Here is a 14,930-nt window from a genome sequence, read left to right as displayed (position 1 = left end):
CCAGCTGGACCTTCAAATCCTTTTCATTTCCAAAGCTGAGTCTTGTCTTGCGTTTACGCTTGCTAAAATAAAGGAAGCTCAAACAAAACAAATGGAACAAACAAAAACTGGAAGAACTCTTGGATCAGACTTGCCCCACGAGCAACCAGTGAGCTCTGTCATTTACCTGAGACAGACAGCTTGAACAGAAGGTATGGATGAAGAAAATGTCTCCCAAGTCCCCTTCCAGCTGGAACCCTACTTTCATTATCTTCATATTATTACATTGATTATACTATTGGACTAATCAAATATCGGAAGCTTACATCATTTCAGGACACCATTTTGTGGGTACTAGTCTTCTAGACAGGAGAATCTTGCTTCAATATTCATTTATTCAACATATATTTACTGAGCATCTGCTATGTAGTGGGCTTTGTTCTAGGAACTAGAAATGGAGCGATGTACAAAACAGACAAAAATCTCTGCCTTCATGGATCTTACATTCTAGAATGTTAGGAGGTGAGATTGGTTTTCATATATGGTTTCTGGGAAAACAAGTGTCACTTCCTCATTGTATTAACTCTTTTAGTGTCTTTGGAAAGAAAGTCCAAGTTGTCACAAGTTTACCAAGTTTCTCTATGATAAAGGTTGGTTTATGATACTATACTTACGCAGATACATGACTCCTTTGCAGTCCTGGATCATGTCCCCAACCTGATAGTTGCACGCCTTGCTCCTTCCCCAAAAGACAATCATTTGCTGAGTCTTCTCTCCTCCTGGAGGCCCAGGCTGCTGGTCCAGTAAGAGTCAGAAGACCAGGGCATGACCCCACGACTGACCAGGCCCTTCCCCCGCCCTTCTGGCTCAAGCATCCCCTGGACAGGAGGCTTCTCTGAGTGCTGGGGCTGGGGAGGGGGGGCTGCCAGCCATTTCAGGGCTGAACTCTCCATGAACCGGGAAGGGAAAGGGGTGGGGGCAGGCTGGAGAGGGGAGGCTTCTGGGCAAACCTCTCTGGCTGAGTAAATATTGAGCTGCCTCATCTCCAAGGTGGGGGTTGAAATGGAGCTGTCAGGCCAGAGTAAACCAAAAGGAGCATCAGCCTCTAAGGAGCAGAGGGCACATGCTTTGTGGGGCTCCCTCCCTCCTTGGTTCCCCTCCAGGCAGAAAATGCTGCAAGGCTGAGAATTGTCTGGACCCAGGCCAGTGATCTTGAGAGCTTGAAGGAAATGGGGGTGGGAGGGAGTTGGATAGAGAAAGAGTGATTTTAATTAGCTCTAAGCAGGCAGGTAGGATAAATACAGGATGCTTCTCCACCCTACCCTCCCAGCCCCCTATCCTCCACCCAATTTACATCCTTACCTACATCTTCTTCTATCCTCAGGGAAAAGGATGAGTCAAGCTTCAGTGGGATAATTCAACTTATATTAAGGACTGGGAAAGTAGGCCCAGAGAGGTTAAGTGATCTACCCGAGAACACAAAGAAGGCCCTTGGTAGAGAAAACTTAGGACTCCTGACTTCCTACAAAATCCTATATATCTTCGCTGAAGTATCTGAGCCATTCCTTTCCTAATGAAGAGAATGAGAGTGGATGAGGGCCAGGAGGTCAGCCTTTGGGCTGAAGTCTACTGCTGCCTGATCCTTCCTGTTCTCCCAGGAATGGACATTAAACATTTTTTTTTCGGCATATTATGGGAGTACAAATTTTAAGGTTTCAATAAATGCCCATTTCCCCCACTCCCCCCACAAGTCTGAGTCTCCAGCATGACCATCTCCCAGATGGTGCACATCTCACTCATTATATATGTATATACCCGCCCCCCTCCCCCTGCCCAATACCCTATTACTGCAGTACTTATGTGACCACTGGACATTAAACATTTTACATCTCTAACTTCTGTCCCACCCAGGACACACTATGATTATAGAAAGCATTTTGAGAGCCAGGGAAATAGCAAAAACTGAGCATCTGGAATACTCTGGTTGAGTCATTCAAGGAAAGTCATGCAAGGAAGTCCTTAGAGTCAAGACTGAGTAACAACAACAACAACAAAAAATCTGGTACAGTTGCAGGGGGCGCCAATCTTATGGACAACAGTGAGAATTTTCTCCCAGGGTTATGTAGTGAGGCTGTCCTGTCAAGAGCATCCCTCATTATGATATTGTATTTACTGTAAGCCAGTAGTCTATGGGGTCCCTTTGACCCCTTTAATTCAGTTCATAATTATTTTATTCCCTAGCAGCAAGTCCCAAGTTATGGTGCCAGGCAGGTCTGCCAGTGCATGCAGGGGGCCAAAGCTGGAGTATATCTGCTTCCATCATGCCCAGACCAAGAATAACTCAGCGTAAGAAAGTAACAGAAAAATGTCTTATGCAAATATCTAAAATAGGAAATTGCTACTGAATTTCTATGTGCCAGGCAGTGTACTAAGCATTTCTCATCTACATCATATATTCTTCAGCATCCTGCATGGTACATCTAAAGAAATGGGAGCACAGGGAACTAGGCAACTGGCGTGTGCTCACCCAGCTACCAAGAGGGGAACACTTTGAAAAGTAAGTTGTACTACAGAACCCTTGCCCTCTACCGCCTTAAATCAGGAACCTGAAGTGTCTTCCAGACTTCTTGTCCATCTTCTCATATTGGAAAAGGAAGGAAAAGGGGAGACGAGGATTCTTCTCCTCTACAGTTGGCTGAGACTGGAAAAAGAGGAAGCGCTCTCAGCCAAACACTCCTGAGGTGTTCTCAGCTACTGGGAAGGGAATCCCTTCTATTTGTCCTCAGACTAATATACCTAGCAGGAATCAAACAAGATATGAATGTAGGAAGTGGGCATAGTGAAGCTATGCTCTGGAATAGATTGGGGACTATAGAAAAGGAAGAGGCCAGGCATGGTGGCTCATGCCTATAATCCTAGTACTGTGGGAGGCTGAGATGGGAGGATCACTCAAGGTTAGGAGTTCGAAACCAACCTGAGCAAGAACGAGACCCCGTCTCTACTATAAATAGAAAGAAAGTAATTGGCCAACTAATATATATATTAAAAAAATTAGCCAGGCATGGTGACACATGCCTATATTTCCAGCTACTTGGGAGGCTGAGGCAGGAGGATTGCTTGAGTCCAGGAGTTTGAGGTTGCTGTGAGCTAGGCTGACACCACGGCACTCACTCTAGCCTGGGCAGCAAAGTGAGACTCTGTCTCAAAAAACATTTTAAAAATTAAAAAAAAAAGGGAAGAACCTTTTATATTTATATTCCTTTTAACAATGATAATAATTGTTATAGCTTACATTTATTTATTAGAGACTGTTATAAGCATTTTACGCATATTGATATTAATTTAATCCTAACATCAACCCCATAAGATAGAAAATGTTATTATTCCCATTTTGTAGATAATGAAACGAGGTATGAGGAATTAGGCAACTTGGCTATGGAGAGTCGGGGTTTGGATTTGAACCCACATTCCTGGATGTCTTCCCCAACTCCTCGGTGGGTCCTGCACTCTGACTCATTTTGTCCTCCCTCGTTTGGTCATCTGGAAATTCCTCCTCAGCCTCCCTATCCACACCCTTTTCCAAGCCCCATCCCACCAACTCCTTTCCAGCAGCCCAGTGGTGTTGGCACAAGGAATATTCACAACAAAGAAACCCACATTAAAAGTAAGAACTTCAGGGCTTTAAAAATCTCTTTTTCTTTCTCTCTTGTCCAGGAGATCAAAGAGCCTCACATTTGGAGAACAAACGCCCAGGAAAATGGCAGAGGAAAGAGGAAAAGTTCACACTTGGGCTGAGAAACAGATGGTACTGAGGGTTGGGTGGAGTGGAGGCTTGACTGCCCCCCTTAACGAGACTGCCAGGTTGGTGGGGGCGCCCCTCAGAGACCTTGACAAACTTTCAACCAGCCCTGTGAATTCTCCTTCTATGAAGAATCAAGACGGAAAAAAAATTCTCAAGATTTTTATTTTCAAAACTGGAGATATTTTTTGAGATCTGGGAAATAGAAGATGTAGGGATTGAGTGCTTTCAAATTTTTCAAAAAATGTACTTTCAGATCTCCTGGTAAATATAATTCCTCCCTTCCTCAGGGTGGTGAAAAAAGCAGCAATCTCAAAGGCTTTGAGGAGTTTAGGAGTGAAGCAATTTGGCTTCTATTGGGGAAAGTTTAACAAGACCATCAGTTTAGCTCAATGGGAGCAAAATGTGTTTTTGTTTGTTTACTATCCTCTCCTGTTGTCATTTATGCTAGGAAAATATACAATGATCTTTTCTTTCTCCAAATAAATGTCTTCAGTGTAGACCTGCCTGGGGCCCCAGATTGGAAGTGGGACTCAAGTAGGAGAGTACAAAGTGGGGAGGAGTCGGGATCTCTGCATCTAAGAAGATGGGAGGCTCAGATTCATTGTAGACTATTTTGAGTTCACCCCCTATTAACAGAGAACTGATTTGCCCCTCATCCTTCCCTGGAGGAATCTGATAGTTCCTTTTGCTACCACCAAAAACCAAGCCAGCCAGGCTTCCCTTTTCCTCCTGGCCCCTCCATCACTCCTCCCCCAGGACCTGCCAGCCCCAGTCTGCAACCCAGCTCCACCATCCTTCCCGACCGTGGGCTTCCCTCTAACCACTGCCCCTTCCTCCTCCTCCCTGCTTTCTTGCTCGCTTGTCTAAAGTTTGGAGGATCCGCAAATACCCCAACCAGAAAGCTCTACTGGCTCACACTGAATGCTCCAAGCAAAGGGAGTTTTGTTTCCACAGACACTCACTCTTGTCCCCTCTGCCAAGGTGACCCTTTGGGGAAGCCAAGCTTGGTGGCAATTTCAATTAAATGCAGAAAAGTAGTTAATAGATTTATTTTTAAAAGATAGAGGGCAAGACATCAGCTTCTGGGAAAGCTAGGCTTCCTTTTGCAACACACTTCTCTTCCTCTCCAGCTGGGCTGTGCAATTATTGATAACGCTGCCTCTCCTATAATGGCACCAATTTCATTAGGAAGCAAATGCTCAACGTTGCTTATGTATATTCCTAGTCCTTTTAGCTGCCTCTCTTCCTTTGGAAGGTCAAGAATTAAAGATATGGCAGTGTGAATAAGACACCCCACCTGGGTGGCCGCTGCCCCTCTCCCCTCAGGCTGTCCTGCCCTCGGGGCACATGGGCTCTCGGGGTAACCGGAATCAATAAACCCGGGCCGCAGCCGGCAGGCCCGCGACGTCTCGATGGCACCGGGGCGAGTGAGCGATGGCGGTTTGTTGGCGGCCGCGGAGCTTCCTGAGTCCCGGCCCCCCGCCTCCGCGGACCAAAGGTTTGCCAGTGGGACCCGCCCGGAGACAATAGCTGCCCCCGGGGCGTGCTGTTAGCTTGTTTGGAAAGCCCGGAGGCGCTTCGAGGTAAAAAGGTCAGCGCGGGATCGGAGTTTACCCCGGTCGCCTCCGCCCACCCCCCTTCCCGGCCCCCTGACCGTACTGAGACTTCTCCCTCCCATCCCCGACAGCCTCCCCCCCACGCGGGCTATCCGCCCTCCTCCCGCACCCTACCCCCCACTTGGCCCTTTCACAGCCACCTCCTTCCTGCAGTTCAGCGCCCCGAGCGAGGGCGTTCACCTTGAGCCCCAGCGGAAAGGCATTTTGGAGGAAGGAGGGCGGGCTGAGGCCAGACTCTCACAGACACTCGGATCCCGACATGCCCGCGGAGTCATTGGATGGGCGCTGGGCTGGGGTGGGGCGGTGGGGTTAATGCCAATCTGGAATTTGTCTGGGATCCATGGGTCTAAACCAGGCCTTTCTCTGGGCGGGACGGAGGGGGTTGAGGAGGAGGCAAGGGGTAGTTTGTTTCGCCTTCCCCCCACAGTTCCTCCTCCTCTTGCACCCTCTTTCTGTCTTCTCCAAACAGATCTGTTTCTCCTCTTTCCTGTCTTCCTCTCAAGACCCTCTGGGAACCGTTTGATCTCCCCGGTCTTCTTCCTCCATGTCTTTCTGAGTTCTCTCAATGACCAGTGGACGGACACTGTTAGGCCTGGGGGCCTGGGGCCCTGTTCTGCTTAGGCCTGAACCCAGTAAGTCCTTCTCTTTATCCTGCTGAGATCTTAAAGCTCAGCTCTTTCCAACCCAACCAGCCAGCAACCACTCTTTCCTCACCTCTTCCCCAGGGCTTATGGAGTATGAGGCCTCCTCTAGCCCTAGAAGGAGGAGCAGAAGCAGGCAGGAAGAGGGAGGAAACACAGACTTTATTGAAATGAGGTAGTTGGAGGTACAGAGAGAGCCCGGCTTGCTTGCGGCTCAGGTTTTCAGAAACTTGGATGGTGCCTCCACGGTTCAGGGAAATGCTTGCTGTGACTAGGAGCCCTCACAGTACCTGGGCCTCCTTGGCTGCCCCCAAGGGTAGGGTGGAGATGGGGAAGAGGGTCTTGGGTTTTCTGGGAGGCAATAAATAGGGGAGGAACTAGTGGGGGCGTGCCTGCGCCTTCCTGGTTGAGGTTTGGTGGGGGCAGGCCTTGCACAGCGTTCCAGAAGTCTGTGGAGTACCAAGTTCCAAAACACTTTGGTGACTTAGTGATGAGGTCGTTGGTGAGAGGAGGCAGGTGTCAGAAAACCACCTCTGGAGGCTGCATTAGTGCAATACAGATGTGCCAGGAGAGGGTTAATAGGGTTAGATGGGGAGCTTTTTGGTCTGTCACAAGGCAGCTGGTGCTATTGTAAGATCTGTGGTGACTGGATTAAGGATTGGTAATAATATGCCAGCACCCAAACAGCTCCCACACAAGAACATTCAAGGCCTTCCATCTGTCCTGGGCCTAGAAGAGGAAGTTAGGATATGAGTTCATGAGGAGAATCCTTGAAGCTCAAAGGCACTGAACTGAATAAACTAAAGTTGGAAGGGAAAAGAGAATCCAGGAGGATGGGGCTGGCTCCCACCCCCACCCACATGTTGAGGGGGAGCTGATACCCAGATGAAAAGCCTTCCCTCCACATTTGACAGGTTCCGTGCCTCCCAGGCCTCTGGGCCTGTAGGGTCCCTAGCCATCAGTTCCCCACCCAGATCTGAGAAAAAGGTTTCCCCACCCCCACCCCCAGCTCTAAACTGGTGTCCGGGCCTTGGAGAGGATCACCAGGCAGTGAAGCCGAGGCCGGTTGTGGAGAGCCTGGGAGAGGGCTGGACTGGGGCGCTCCAGTGCCTGGAAGCTCGTGGGTTGTGAGGTTCAGGTCAGGAGGTAACGGAGCTGGGCGAGGCTTCAGGGGAGGTGCATGTGGACTGGTCCGAGGCATCTCCTGCTGCCTCCTTGGGGCAGCCTGGTGGGGCCGGGAGTACCCGGCCTCCCTCCCGCTCGCGTTTCTTCTGCTTCATGCGCCGGTTCTGGAACCAAATCTTGACCTGCGTTTCGTTGAGCTCCAGGGTGGCCGCGATCTCCACCCTCCGGGCCCGGCTCAGGTACTTGTTGAAATGGAACTCCTTCTCCAGCTCTGTCAGCTGCCGCGTGGTGAAGTTGGTGCGGAGGCCGCTGGGCGCACCCAGGCCCAGCTCCGACACCTTCGCTAGGGGCGGGGCGGGGAGAAAGGCGACGTCAGTTCTCTCACCTCTTTCTCCTTCTCCTCCCCTCCTCCCGGGCAGCCCTGAGCCTCCATTCACCATGCTGTCCACCTTCAGTTCTCGAAGTTCCCACAGATCACCGGGGACCCCAATAGTGATCCACAAATCTGGAGCCACCTCCCCTATACTTCCACCCCTGACCCCGAAGCACACTAGGTCCTGGGCCCGTGCTGGGTGCACGGATCTGGGAATGGAGTGGGTAGGGAGACTTCCTCTGGGCGTGACCGGGCTCCTGCTGGGTGGGGAGACTTCACCTGACCTGAGAATGCTCTTGCCTGCCTCTATCTTACCTGCTCTTACCTGGCTGAAGAATAACCCCGCCCAGGCCATCTCGGTGCAGGGGCAGGAGAGCCACTTTGGGCCCCGGAGAGGGGGTGGCCAGCTCTGAGCCCTACCTGTCTTGGGTGGATTTCTCTTAACCTTCATCCAGTCGAAGGTCCGGGCCGTGGGGGTGCTGGTTTCTGACCCGCAGGACGATTCCTTGTCCTCAGAGAGGAGATCAGCGTAGGACGGTGCAAAGCTCGCCGCCTGCTCAGTCCCGTAAGGGGGCTGCGGCGGAGGGTACGGCCCGGGGCCCGCTCCACCGGCTCCGTAGCCGTCGGACAAACCCGCTAGCTGGGACCCGTAGCTCGAGGGATGAAAATAGCTTCCATCTCCTTCCGATTGACCCAGAGGGTAGTACTGAGAAGGCCCATAGCTGGGGCTGCAGGCGGCCGGGGCGTACCCCGAGGGCGCGGAGCTGGGGAAGGGCACCCCCAGTGCTGAAGGCGGCTGCTGAGCGGGATAGCCCGAGTTCTGCTGGAGCGCGGGGCTGGGGAGGCCCCCGCCATAGCGACCCTCGCCTGCGTAGCTGTCAACGGCTGGAGCTGAGCTGAGGGGGAAGGAGGTTGGGGCGCTGTGGGCGCTGTAGGTGCTGGGTCCCCGGTTACAGAGTGGGTACTCTAAGAAGGAGTTCATCCTATTATAGTCCATGCGTCGAGGCCGCAGGAGGGTCGGCCCGTTTGGGGGAGACACCCTCTTGCCCTACAACCTTTCGGCAGTATGTCACAGCGCTGAGGCTTGCATCCATGGCCTGGCCCAGCTCGCCTGGGCCAACACTCCCCTAGGAAGGGGGTAGGGAGTGGGGGTGGGGGGGCACATGTGATCTCTCCCAGGCCAATGGGCAAAGCGGGCCAGAGTTTGGCAGCCCCAGCGCCCATCCATCACCCCCCAAGCATTAGCATGACAAAGACACTTCAATCACCCGCAGCCCATCCATCTGAGAGCGACATGGAAGCGTCAAAAACATCTTTCTTCAAAGACTTTTGGAAAGAAGGGACCAGAGGGAGAGGGGGGAAAAGTTAGAAGAATATTCAAGACTTTCCTCCCCTCCCAGCCCCCAAGGCCTTCAATAGGCTCCTGGGTTATTAGATTTGGACAAATTCAACCCAGCTGCCCCTCACCATTCCCACCCCTCAAAGAAACCTTCCCCCCAAGACCTGGAGGTGGGAATCTAGCCTCCGTATTTTGCCCAGAACTCCTACTCCATGATCCTTTCTCCCAGTTTGTCTGGGGTTGATGGGCTAGGACAGCAGGGTGAGGTATGTTATCTTGGGCCAAATGGATGACTGTGAAAGGAGGGGCTGCAAAAACACCTAAGGGTAAGAGGCAGGGTCTGGAATCTAGAGGAAGAATTCATTAAGTGAGGGGTGGGGAAATGGCATTTCGCGGAGCAAGGCAGGACTACAGAAATGTAGAGAAAAGGATGAGAAACGCCCCATTCCTCTCTTCATCTCTCTGTATAAGCACTCTCTCCTCATTCACACATCCATTTCTCTCCCTCAGCCTCTCTTTATTTTCTCTCTGTCTCAATCCATCTCTCTGTTCGTCCATCTTTCTCCATATTTATATTCGCTCCCTACCTATCCATCAACTCATCTCTCTAGATGTATTTATCCTCTCTCTAGCCATCCATAGCTGTAGCTGGCTCACTCACTCAGACTTAAATAACTCCCTATATCTCTCCAGAGAGCCACAATGAGCAGAGCTAGGTGATGTTTACAGGGGGGTGAAGAGGAGGGGAATTTTTATTCTCTTCTCAAAGTGTTTAAAACTAGTGGAGACCCTACATTCTTCTGATTCCCTCCTACTCCTCTCTCTGTCACCACCCTTCATCCTCTTCCAAAAAAGCAAAAACACAACCAAAAATCCAAGCCTCAAATCCATAAATTCAATACCAGTTAAATCTTAAAGATTACTCAAATTTTCAGTGAATTTTCTAGACTTGATAAAGGGAGTTTGCTCAGAGTGGGAGAATCAGTGTGGTGGCCCTGAGGCTCTGACTTCTAAGGCTCTGGAGTGGAATCTCACCCCTTTCTGCTTCACTGTCCATTGGGGAGGAAAACAGGAAGTGCCTTCCTCACTCTCTCAGACCCTAGACCTGGAAGGGACTAGAAGAGAAGCTCTTAGGTAGAGCCCATTGATTCTTTTTCCTCCTCCTCCGGACACACTCTGAGAACAAGAGCTTGGCGCAATCTAACACCCACGCTCATTTGTAACCTGTCAGGGTGTCTGCCTGGACGGAGGCCTGGGGCTGGAGCTCCGGCAAGTCCAGGAGGGCAAGAGTTCAGGGAGGGATCTCTGTAAACAACTGAGCTGAGGAGAGGAAGGGGAAGCAGGTGGGACAGGTTCAGCGAGGACCCTCCAAAATTCTTAAGTTTCCCCACCCCAAAAAGGGTAGGGTGAGTACTTCTCCCTCTCCAAAGGACCCCAAAGGTGTCTCTCACAGCCTCTGTGTCTCTCCATCCTCTGTTTTCCATTCCCCTTGGTTTTGCTTGTCCTTCTTTATGGTCCCCTCTCCTGCTTTCTATTCTGGCACCAGCATCACACTGCCCTTCCCTTCTCTAATAACTGTGGGCCTGGCTTGGCTTCCTCTTTCTTTTGAGGAAAGAGCTCAAAGCATGTCACAGAACCCCTGTCTCCTTTTCCTTTGTGACTCTGCTTCAGACCTGCTCCAAGGTGGGGGAAGGGGTCCAGCTGGTAACTCCCTAAGAGAGATGTAATGGGGGAGAGTGAGAGAATGTTCACTTGCCAAAGGGATGAGGGCAGACAACAGGAAGGAGAACTGAGGTGGTGGGGAGGGGGAAGGGGGAGTGGCCTGGCAGAGAGATTGAAGAGAAAAGGATTATTGAGATGGGAGCAAGCTTATTTCTTTCTATTTCACCTTTTTTTGGAGAGGGATTTGCAGACACTCCCAACTTTTTCCTCTTATTTTAAGATGTCCTACACATAGGCTGAGACCTTTGGAGAAAACTTTCGGTGGAGGGAACTAGGATTTGTCTTCTAACCCCAAATCTGAGTTAGGCCTATATCTGATCTGGTTATTCTGGGCCTGAGAGACCTGAAACTTCTTCACTTTCCACCTTTTCCTCATCCCAGGAAGAACCTTCTCACCCTATCCTTTGCCCCACTAAGGAAGAGAACAATTTGAGGTCTAAAGGAAAAAGTAAATTTCAAATCAGTTAATAAAACAGCACAGATCTGTCTGGGAGTTGGGGAAATGCATCCCCTCTACAACAGCCCAAGTCACCAATAGTCTTTTATTAATGACAGGAAGAAAAGGCTGGTGCAAAAGTGCCTCCAGCTATGCTGTCCATTGCAGTGATTGCTTTGGCCTCGGTCTTCCAAATTCACTATGCTATCCAATGCATCCCTAGGCCTTGCCACCTTCTCTTGTGTAGCAGGTATTTTAAAATTTCCCAAAGTTCCCAGCTCCAGCAGAAAGGACTGGGAGAACCAAGCAACTTGGCTTAGTAGGTTCCCAAGCTCCTCCTCCTTAAAAGAAGCTTCACAAGCTGGAGGAGTAATCTATGGGACTAGAGGATTTTTTTGGTTGACTAAATTAAATTCACTAGATAGGGTCTGGGTGGACTTAACACGAGAGTGAAATAAAGTTTATTTCCTAGATTGTATGATCTGCTTACATATAAGACAGCAAAGAGAAAAAAATAGACATGTTTAGGACTGAAATTATCTTTGGGGGTTGTTGGTCCATATCACACTGAGAATGTAAGGCGGGGAGACCATTCTAATCAGAATGGGCCTATGTTAGATGCTTAAACCTCAGATTATAATCCTTTCTGTGGAGTAAGTTGCTTTCATTGGGGGGTTGGCAGGAGCAATCTAACAGTTCTTTCCTGAGGCCTTAAATGTCTCTGTCTCCTCTCTTCAACCCAAATCTTAGGAGGCCAAACCCAAGATCAAAGGTTGGAGTTTAAGAACTAAAACAATATTCAGGATTGTAATTTTTTCACTATAAGAGATGGCTCTTTTTGCAATTTGGGCTCCTGTGGTGTTGAAAAAATTAAATTAAATTAAAAAAACGAAGAGATGGCTTTTTGTTGCTGTTGGAGGAAGGATAAAGTATGAATTGGATGTTGTTTCTATTAATACATAACTCGTTTTTTTTTGTTTTGTTTTTTTTTGAGACAGAGTCTCACTCTGTTGCCCAGGCTAGAGTGCTGTGGCATCAGCCTAGCTTCACTCTGTTGCCCAGGCTAGAGTGCCGTGGCGTCAGCCTAGCTCACAGCAACCTCAAACTCCTGGGCTCAAATGATCCTTCTGCCTCAGCCTCCTGAGTAGCTGGGACCACAGGCATGGGCCACCATGCCCAGCTAACTTTTTCTATATATATTACTTGGCCAATTTCTTTCTTTCTTTCTTTCTTTCTTTCTTTCTTTCTTTCTTTCTTTCTTTCTTTCTTTCTTTCTTTCTTTCTTTCTTTCTTAGTAGAGATGGGATCTCACTATTGCTCAGGCTTGTTTTGAACTCCTGACCTTGAGCAATCTGCCAGCCTCGGCCTCCCAGAGTGCTAGGATTACGAGCATGAGTCACTAAGCCGGCCTTAATATATAACTAGTTAAATCATCATGGATCTGGTTGAGAATCCTATACTGTGGGCGGTACATATAGTAATGGAATGAGTACCAGATTTAGGGCCAGAATACTTGTGTTCAAGCCCTTACCTGGCCATTTTTTAGCATTATAACTCTCAACAAGTTGCTTGACTTCTCTGAGTATGAACCTCAGAGAAGAAGAATGGGTTTAATACTACTTACTTCACTGCATTGTTAGTAGGATTAAAGAAAACAAGAAAATATAAACCATAGAGAACTCTCTAAATGTATGATATTAACCTTACATACACATTCTGAAATAGTATGAGTCAGTCGTGTTTTTTAATATAACTAACATTATTAAAATATGGAGCCGGGCGCGGTGGCTCATTCCTGTAATCTTAGTTCTCTGGGAGGCCGAGGTGGGTGGATCATTTGAGCTCAGGAGTTCGAGACCAGCCTGAGCAAGAGCGAGACCCCATCTCTACTATAAATAGAAAGAAATTAATTGGCCAATTAATATATATAGAAAAAATTAGCTGGGCATGGTGGCGCATGCCTGTAGTCCCAGCTACTCGGGAGGCTGAGGCAGGAGGATTGCTTGAGCCCAGGAGACTGAGGTTGCTGTGAGCTGGGCTGACGCCACGGCACTCACTCTAGCCTGGGCAACAAAGCGAGACTCTGTCTCAAAATAAATAAATAAATAAAAATAGGGCCGGGCTCGGTGGCTCATGCCTGTAATCCTAGTACTCTGGGAGGCCGAGGCAGGCGGATTCCTCGAGGTCAGGAGTTCGAAACCAGCCTGAGCAAGTGCGAGACCCTGTCTCTACTATAAATAAAGCAATTAATTGGCCAACTAATATATATAGAAAAAATCAGCCGGGCATGGTGGCACATGCCTGTAGTCCCAGCTACTCAGGAGGCGGAGGCAGCAGGATTGCTTGAGCCCAGGAGTTTGAGGTTGCTGTGAGCTAGGCTGACGCCGCGGCACTCACTCTAGCCGGGGCAACAAAGCGAGACTCTGCCTCAAAATAAAAATAAAAATAAATAAATAAATAAATAAAAATAAATAATAAAATATGGAAATATCTGTTAGTAGAATAGTATATGTGCTATATTTTCATGTAACATATCGCCATATATTATGCAATATGTACTTTACCATATGAAAACTTCATTGAGAATTGAGAAGGTTGGCTCTGTTTAGGCAAAGGATTTTCTTCTAAGCTAAAGATCTTTTTGAAAACTAAAGCCTAATATTTTATATCTGTAAAGAACCCAAATGTTTAAAATTGCAGCAGAAAGGTTTGAGGTTGGATATTAGAAAGAACTTCTTGGTTTTCGAAATATTTGGGAAAAGTTTTCTAGGGAGGAGGTTGTCTCTTTTTCCATAAGGAATTAGGTTAGAAACTATCCTTCCCAGAGGAAGAAGGGGTTGAACCTGACTTCTGGGATCTAGATAGATCAACAGGATGTAAACTTTCATCTTGAGTGAATAATTGGGGGCATGATTAAATAATGGTTGGGATCTTTCTAAAAGGAAAAGTTAGAGTGACATGAAGAACTAAAATAATTTTCTACTAAATTAGGTTTATCTAAGTGTGATAGTTCTGGCCGAAATGTCCACTTTGGAAATCTTATCAAACACTGATAATGCTGAATTTGGATCTGAATGACTGTCCAGACTGTGATTTTTCTGTGGTGTTTAGGAGTTAGGGAAGGTTTTAAGGGATTTCTTCACTGTTCAGTCTCCCTTTGAGGAAGACACAATTTGTTAGTTCTCCTTCAGGCACTAAATATTTGCCTTACCACTAAATGTGGAGAAAGAGACGGGGGCTTGGGGAGCAGAAGAGAGAAGAGGGGTGAGGCAGAGCTCAGCTGGAGGAGTCAATGGAGGATCTGGGACATTCCAGGCTCAGGCAGAGGGGATAAAGGGGGGCTCTAGAGGCCACCTTCTGCAAAGTAAAGGCATGCTTGTGACTGAGAGCACATTCTAAAAAGAGGTATAGTGGGTGAGCAAGTGCTTGCCAGAGACTTGGGAAAGAAGTGGGTAGGGGAATTCAGTAGTGCTATTTAGGGAGACTCAGAAATCGCGCCTATGGGCCAGGCATGGTGGCTCATGCCTGTAATCTTAGCATTCTGAGAGGTTTTGTTTTTTTGAGACAGAGTCTCGCTTTGTTGCACAGGCTAGAGTGAGTGTCATGGCGTCAGCCTAGCTCACAGCAACCTCAAATTCCTGGGCTCAAGCAATCCTGCTGCCTCAGCCTCCCAAGTAGCTGGGACTACAGGCATGTGCCACCATGCCCGGCTAAGTTTTTTCTATATTTAGTTGGCCAATTAATTTCTTTCAATTTATAGTAGAGATGGGGTCTCGCTCTTGCTCAGGCTGGTTTTGAACTCCTGACCTTGAGCAATCTGGCCCACCTCGGCCTCCCAGAGTGCTAGGATTACAGGCGTGAGGCACTGCGCCCGCCCGGCCAGCCGAGCCCAGGAGT

At 48.6% G+C, this 14,930-nt stretch overlaps 1 protein-coding gene across 1 annotated transcript; it reads right to left on the bottom strand.

Moving 5' to 3' along the window:
- Positions 1-6,182: 6,182 nt before the first annotated feature.
- HOXB1 (homeobox B1) lies at positions 6,183-8,640 on the bottom strand. Its single transcript, XM_012766035.3, has 2 exons — positions 7,957-8,640; positions 6,183-7,506 (listed from the first exon to the last, which is right to left on the bottom strand). The coding sequence occupies exons 1-2, from the start codon at positions 8,531-8,533 to the stop codon at positions 7,178-7,180; spliced, it is 906 nt and encodes a 301-aa protein (XP_012621489.1). The 5' UTR covers positions 8,534-8,640; the 3' UTR covers positions 6,183-7,177.
- Between the last annotated feature and the right edge of the window lie 6,290 nt (positions 8,641-14,930).

This window comes from Microcebus murinus, chromosome 18, assembly GCF_040939455.1.
Source record: "Microcebus murinus isolate Inina chromosome 18, M.murinus_Inina_mat1.0, whole genome shotgun sequence".
NCBI lineage: Eukaryota > Metazoa > Chordata > Mammalia > Primates > Cheirogaleidae > Microcebus > Microcebus murinus.
This window is presented reverse-complemented; position numbering and strand designations above follow the sequence as displayed.